We start from the raw sequence: 7,822 nt of genomic DNA, 5'->3' as shown, positions 1-7,822 counted from the left end.
GAAAATTGTACAGCGGACAGCATGGATCATTTTACGAAATCCACTGTGAGGCGATACCGGATTAACCAAGTCACGTCCGCTCATGGCAACATCCGCCCGCAACGTCTACATTGCAGCCACATTCACTCTATGAGAAGCGGCATAGCACCCTTACCGCATTGTCTTGTTGATGCGATTCAAGCAGTCCAGCGCTAGTGTCTGCGTTGTCTGGCGAGAGCGGAGGAATGCCTGTGCTTCTTTCAGCAGCGTGGAGCTGTACATGCAAGTGAAAAGGCAGATTTCATTCCTTCACTTTATTTATTTACTATAGAGCATCGAACCAACACAGAATGCTACGGCATTTGAATAGATGTTCAGCTGTCAGGATGAGTTCTGTGACAAGGAAATTTGCACTACAGGAATTCAATCTACCAGCCACACCAGCTACACCGAAGCACACCATCTTAGCTTAAAAAACCAAATGAAGCCTTCATACCTGCATGAGAACAGGCCAGTTGCCAGCCAGAGAACTTCCCATCCTTTCTCTTCACTGGACCTGAAGAGCAATACGCAAGCAAATACAGGTGGACAGCCCTAACTGATTGGATATTTAAAGTAGCGTCCGCAGCTATTCACAAACAAACACAGAACACGTGGCTGAGACACAACACAGAACACGTGGCTGAGACACAACACAGAACACGTGGCTGAGACAACCTACGCATGATCGTAAAATGGAAATTGAGCAACGATGTATTCAAACATTTGAAAGTATACTTGCACAAGCAAGGATTCGCTCATCAGAAATGCAAGGAAAGCCATTCTGTTCAATGTCGTAGTTCATGCAGCGGCACTGTGCTAAGCTAATGCATCACTTACTTCAGTCCATTGTGAGTCAGTTGCTTGATTATCTGACAGTAGATTTCATCACGCAGAATATCCTGTGGATGTAAAGTATAAAAAAAAGTGTTGGAGCTAGGTGTCAGGTCGCCGAATGTCTCAGTACTCCTTGTCAGTTTTGTGCCATATTGTCGCACTCGCTGACTGTATAAGATCTGGTTACGTTGGTGGACAGTTAGTCATAACTCGTAAAACATTTGTCCTTCTTCTTTTCACAATAAAAAAAGAGGTTACATCTATTTACTGGGAAGTAAGTTGTTCTAACGTTGAACAGTCGCTGCTTTGAAAACAGTTCCACCGTAGCTCAGTGGTTTTAGAGCATTGCTGGCCTATAGTGAAGGACCCTGGTTCGAGTCTGGTAGTGATAGCCAATTTTTTAAGAAACGTTTGGTGTATATGAGTGGCATACTGTAGCTCAGTTGCTCGCGAATAGCAATGTCCCTGCTTTGAGTCCCGGTGGTGTGACTGATGATTATTTTCTTCTCAGTTTCCTTCGTATCTGGCTTTCAGGTGTTGAGTTTCGTAGAGAAAAGAGCAGTGCGATGCATGTGGCCTCTAATTTCCTAACATTTGGTGGATTTAAATCAACACTTCCGAGCACGCCAACTTCAGCTGAACACTATCTACTAGTAGGTATGCCCAGCGGCATATCACACCTCCCATACTTACATGCTGCAACGCATCGGTGAATATACCGTCTACCAGTTCAGAAACCGCTCGCCCACGCAGCTTTGTCGGATAGTCACCCATGTACTTCATTAGGTCTGTAGACACATGCACACATGTACACACACACGCGCGCGCACGCGTGCACACACACACATACACATACACACACACGCACACACACACACGCACACACGCACACACACGCACACACACACACACACACACACACACACACACACACACACACACACATACACACAATCAGAAGCAGAAAAACACTCAATTGGAGGTACAGTGGTCCCTCTTATATTCCGGCACCATTTGTGCCACGAAAATCTGCTGGATTAGGGAGGGTGCTGGATTAACAAATCTGATTTACTGCTGCAATGTGCATGAAGAGGACATTTTGGCTACTGAAAATTGTGCTGGTTTATCGAGGGTGCTGGATTATAAAGTGCCGGATTAGAGAGGGACGACTGTAGTAGTGAACTCAACCGCCAAATGGGGAGGCTCTTTGATCTTTGTGGTTGTACACCGAACTGTGAGCGTCAACCAGTGATTAGGTGTCAGGGATCAATTGATAGTACGCTCATCACAAGCAAGATAATTGCCATCTTAGCATCACCGTTTTTCTTCCCCTTTCTTTTTCGTAAATCATTTGGTTCATTTTATAAACACAATTCTTCCTGTTGGGTTTCAGGATTCAAGCAACTAAACAAAATGCTTGAGAGTGCATGGGATATGCATCAACCAATATGCATGGTCTGGAACTAGCAAGGTCTTTCGACAAACATCCAATACTGTCTGAGATGTGCCCAACACCAGTGTCAGCAAAGCTAGGCGAGTAGAGCTAAGTCGCCCCTAGTTTATGCAACACGGGGAGGACTGGGGCACCTGAGCCCGGAGGATTGGGGCACCTGAGCCCAGAGGGGGGGAGGGGCAGGATCCGGAGGGGGGCAGGATCCGGGGGGGGGCAGGATCCGGGGGCAGGATCCGGGGGCAGGAACCCGGGGGGGGGGGGGGGGGTAACTAGCGCGGCATACTACTTACTCAAGAATGAAGACTGTGCCTTCATTGACAGCTCTTCATTAGCTGCCACTCTGTTCAACAGTGCTCCCTTGATTGGCTCCTAGGCAATTGAACAAACACACACATACACACACACACGCCAAGAATGGAAATTGATAGATGCTCCACCTTTCTAGCAATTGGAATGTGCCATGTGTCCGACAGTACTTGTCGGCATGATAGCAGGCAGGTTGCTGACCCATGCTAGATAGTCAATGATCTGTTTGGCTGCTTACCAACATCACACGATTCACTTCAGATTGCTTTTGCTTTTGTCTGTACACTCGTTTGAGTTTCCCTATTGCGTTTTAGTGTTTTCGTTAGTACATTGTAACTATGACCGTAAATGACCCGGGTGCATAGAAAGCAATTGGGAATGTGCTGACCGCCAGCCATCCATGTGGATATACAGCACTGCGCTGTAAAGCATGGACACACTTACTCGGGTGAATCCCCATGGCAGGTTGGTGTCTTTCCGCTTGAGAGCGCTCTTGGAAAGCGACTTGGTCATCTTCTTCTGCTGCGTGCGGAAGTGCAGCGTGCTGTACTGCTCCAGGGTGTACACCTGGCTGGGGTCCATTTTGACATCCTCGTCTTCCGGCGATGCGGCCATGGTCATCTTCTGCTGAGCATCGGCACTTTGCTCGGAGAACAGAGCCTGAGCCACACAAGCACACACACACACAAGCACACACACACACACACACACACACACACACACACACACACACACACAGGTTGTAGAGAGGAGAAGGTGTCCGGCAAGTTTTCTTCCGGTGGTGCTCACACATCGGCGATGCTATTGACATTCGCGTTGGGTACATGCTGTGTTACATTATTGCCGAAATGTACTGCTGAGCCGAATACAGCCGCGTACAAGATGCATGCATGATGCAGGGGAAGTGAACAGCATTCACTGGACATTTGAATACAATGCGTGACACAATGCAATAAACATGGAGAAAACACCCGGTGCTGCTGCATGTGTCGCATACCAGTACGTCGGGCGGTGGCTTGGTAATGGCGGGCAGGATGTACACGCACTCGGCGGGGAAGTCGCCGCGCTGGTTAGTGCGAGCACACAGACCCGAGCACCAGCCGCTGTTCATGACTGTCTCCCCATCATCATCGTTCTCCAGGGAAATCAAGTCACCCTTCTTGAAGCTCAGGAATGATGACCCTTCACCTGTGCAGACAAAGGAGCACAGCAAGCGCCACATGCATTAGTATAACAATGTGTGAAGAATGATAACTGCTAATCTACAGATAGGAGCCAAGGAGGAGCTGATTTTGATTTCGGATGGACATACAACGCACATACCAGACACACAAACTCGTAGGCACCGAGCCATTCTGAACTCTGCTGTTGCTTTGCGCAATTCATCCTGTTGTGGCCAGTTCAGCACATCACATACCACCCTTGTAATGTGCTGTGGTGACATGCAGTTCAGCAGCGCATGACATACCGGGGCTGGTGTAGTCCAACATGGCCACAACAAACTTGGAGCGCTTGCGAAGACCTTCCAGGAAGTGCGTGACCAGCTGGTGGATGTCTTCACCATTGGCTGACGTAAACGTGTACTCATCACCCTTCACTGTTGTCAATGAGAAGCTCTGGCCTTGGCTCTTGCCAGTCCTGATAAACAAATGAGGGACAAAAGGAGAGTCGGAGATGAGAACATTTCTTCAAAGGGGAATAACTCAACCGCTTGGGTGCATGGGCAGAAAGCACTGTGATTGCATGTATGTATTGTGTATGCCATGCTGGAGGATGTTCAGTCTGATTTTTCTGTCCTTGTTTCATCCCGATGTTGGGAATGAGGAAAATCCGCGAGAGGATAAGAACTCTATTGAAGTATTAAGTGGACCATACTTCCATGTATGTACTCGTACATTCTACGTGCACATAAATAGGCTACCTATGACATAGCCGGTTTGTCATGCCACCCACCTGCTGCTAGAGACGCTACTGAGTTCGGAGAAGGAGCACTCCAGCAAGACGTGCTCGTTCTCGTCCACTATATACACGCCGGTCCAATTGACGGCGATGATCACGTCGTTGGTCGGCAGCGTGGGACCGCTGAAGCGATACGCCTCGTAGAACCGCGAGAAGAGCAGTGGCCACTTGTTCTTGGCGAACATGACGACGTCTTCCTTGACGTACTGCGGGTTGATCTTCTGCTGTGTATAGTACGCCTGTTTGGACAGAGAGACAGAGCAAAGTAGCCGCACAGTTGTAATGTTTGTCACTGCCAGCGGCTCGTCACTGACATCATTATGACCCAACACAGAGCATATGGTGGGTAGCAGCCGGTGAAACAGTTTTGTTTAAACAGAGCTACACTGTCCATGGCTGGAATTTCTTTTCTCGGGTGAATTCTTACCAAGTTGCAAACATGCATGTACGTGTATGGGCAATATACCATTCACAACTTTTCTCTTTTTTTCTTTTTTCTTTTCTTTTCCTTTTTCACTTATCCCGTTATCGGCCCTCTTAAGAGTTGTGTATATCACTGTTGAGGCATCCGATGGTGTTAAGATAAAATGCTACTACTACTACTACTACTACTACTACTACTGCAGTGGAGCAGCCGCTCACCTTCTTGAAACATTGAGCTATAAGTGCAGCCCACTTGTCTAGAGTAGCACCGGATGCCTGAAGAGCGACGTCAGGAATGCAGAAGGGAATGAACTCGACCAGCTTCTGCATGTCCAGGTCCAAGCCGTTGGCGACGTAGTATTGCTGCGCTACAAGTGATGCAAGCTCCTCGTTCTACCAGACAGACACACAACACATAAATCATACACATTGGCTAGTGCAATGATGCACCAGTACTACATTAATACTGCAAGATACAATTCACACTACAAGCATAGTACTGGCCCAATACCTGTAATCCCAACCCAAGGCCTATGTGTTCCGTTTCACAACCAAATCATTTATTTTTTAAACATTAACGAGGAATATCAGCGTGGAGAAATGGTGGTAAAACACGCCTGTCACATACAAGTTACAACGCTCTCTAAGCTGCAAAGTTCTGGCAGAGAGCATTCTTTCTTGCACCACGATCATCAGTCTGCGCATGGGGACCAATTGATGCATGGCTGGTGATATCAGCATAGGTGACTGCACAGTACAGCAGGAATAGCATGTTTCACAGCTTTCTTCATATATGGAACTATACAGCATTGGTTTCGTGACCAAGAGATTGCAGGATTTGCTTTTGTCCTGTTTATTTGCATTTAAACAACCTTTCAATCTTGAACTACTTCCCGTGCACCGGAAGCCTAACACACTCACCTTGTCACAGCGGTATTCTCCAAACTTCACGCCGCGAATGATCTGCTGATATATAAGGTCAGTTCCTTTCTCGTCCTCGCGCGGATCGTGCCACGGACTGAAGATCTCCTTGCGGAAGAACAGCCTCCACGGTGGATTATGCTCAGGAACGTTCATTTCCTTGGCGTACTGCTCGCACTGGGAAATGGCATCCATCACGTGATCAGAGCTGCTACCCAAGCTGCTCACCTGCCGATGAACAGATACAAATAGAACCAGTACATACATTGGCAATTCTCCACCGCGGCTGTCATCGAGCCCAAACTGCATGGACTATGCGAGGGGTATCGGACACGCTACGGTCCCTATGGCATTGACCAGATCACTTTTCGCCCCGGGTACCGGAACCCCGTGAAATTATGACTATAATGTGTCTGTATGATTACACAAATATTCAGGGAGGGCCCGTGGACACTCCGCTAAAGGTGCACCTCTGACCGGTGACCATATCACGCAAGGATACCTCCCAACGCCCCTGTACGAGGAAGCACGGGTACTATTCTAACGACAATGAATACATGCACAGCACAAGAAAGCGGCAGTACCGACTGACCTTGTCAAAGAGAGCAATGTAGAGGGAATAGCCGAACGTATCGCCCAGCTCGATCTTCTTTGTGAGCTGCTCGCATAACTCGCCAGCCGTTGTCGCCGAGTCAGCAAGGAGAGTCTTCGTGTTTCCGTCCATGAATGTAATGGGAAGCATCAAGGGTTTCTTGGAGCGATTTGCCTAGCAGAGAAATACACCAGTAGCAACAAGAGAATGACCGGATGTACTCGAGGGGAGTCGCAGCAGCTATGATCGAATAGATGGGGTGCATAGCGAAGTGTTTTTTTTCTCTTTTTGTTGCATTTCTGTTGCATTTTTCAGCCATTTCTGAGTGAAGTGGAGGTGTGTGAAGACGCCAGTCTACAGGTGAAATGCATCATCATCAGCGTCATACAAGAGTGAAGTTCGCCGTAGCCTCGCTTCACCTCTGCTTCCTGCAATACTGCCCAGCAATTTAAGCTTGCCTCCATCCCCTACACCTTGCAATGAATGCTCTGTCTGACTTTTCCCGTCCACACACCACGTCATTTACTCTTCTCTGCGTGCTTGTGCGCTTATGAACTCTTTGTGTTCCCTCTGTTGACGCTTCAAAATCGCTCTATTGTCACTGCAAAATCGCTCTGTTGACGCTGCAAAATTGCTTATCATCTCCCTCCCTCCCTCCCCCCCCCCCCCCCCTCTCTCTCTCTCTCTCTCCCCGTAGCTCTCTCCCTTTTGAAATTTGCTTCCATAGAATTGGGCACCATTGCCCGTTTGGCCTTGCGAAGCAAAATAAAAATCAACAACAACAACAATACTGGGAAAACTGCATACGCATTGCACTTGGCAAAATTCACTGTGACATAGCCAGAGAACAGCTGCTAGGTTGCACCGATCAGCAGGTCACAGCCAGTAACCATAGAATACAGAGCAAGTGAAGTAACTCTGGCAAATCTTCTATCAGTGGCTTCAACTTTACCTGCAGCTCCAGGAAGCTGGGTGGCTGAAGACGGGTGCCATTCTGCAAGCAGCGCACGAGTCTCTCGCGACAGTACGGTGCGTAGCCTGGCGGGCCGTCATCAATGAACTTCTTCAGGTACTTGAAGAACTGAGGAACACACGTGCACACACACACACACACAAAAAGCAATGACTCCACAGTCAGGATATGATTTTGGCAGCTCCTGAAGTTGTAACATGTGAACATACATGGAAGCAATACAGCACACAATGCCATAGCTGCCTGCTACAATAGCTGAGAACTGAGCAGTGGTGGGCATGATTTAGTCCGGTCAACAGTGAATGCACCCTCACAATGCAGATATAGGCACTGAATGCCG

At 48.1% G+C, this 7,822-nt stretch overlaps 1 protein-coding gene across 1 annotated transcript in view; it reads right to left on the bottom strand.

Moving 5' to 3' along the window:
- LOC135809534 (myosin-VIIa-like) overlaps positions 1–7,822 on the bottom strand; it is a 37,864-nt gene that overhangs the window by 5,976 nt on the left and 24,066 nt on the right. The window contains exons 32-44 of the mRNA XM_065322895.1: positions 7,462–7,590; positions 6,510–6,683; positions 5,918–6,145; positions 5,216–5,389; positions 4,568–4,812; positions 4,083–4,252; positions 3,612–3,802; positions 3,059–3,274; positions 2,599–2,677; positions 1,549–1,643; positions 859–920; positions 476–535; positions 155–253 (exon numbers count right to left, since the gene is read on the bottom strand). Of these exons, the coding sequence (XP_065178967.1) occupies positions 155–253; positions 476–535; positions 859–920; positions 1,549–1,643; positions 2,599–2,677; positions 3,059–3,274; positions 3,612–3,802; positions 4,083–4,252; positions 4,568–4,812; positions 5,216–5,389; positions 5,918–6,145; positions 6,510–6,683; positions 7,462–7,590 (1,922 nt within the window). The remainder of the gene's footprint in view (positions 1–154; positions 254–475; positions 536–858; positions 921–1,548; positions 1,644–2,598; positions 2,678–3,058; positions 3,275–3,611; positions 3,803–4,082; positions 4,253–4,567; positions 4,813–5,215; positions 5,390–5,917; positions 6,146–6,509; positions 6,684–7,461; positions 7,591–7,822) is intronic.

The sequence above is a fragment of the Sycon ciliatum genome, chromosome 2 (assembly GCF_964019385.1).
Source record: "Sycon ciliatum chromosome 2, ocSycCili1.1, whole genome shotgun sequence".
Taxonomy (NCBI): domain Eukaryota; kingdom Metazoa; phylum Porifera; class Calcarea; order Leucosolenida; family Sycettidae; genus Sycon; species Sycon ciliatum.
Note: the sequence above shows the minus strand (reverse complement) of the source record. Positions and strands in the feature narration are given on the sequence as shown.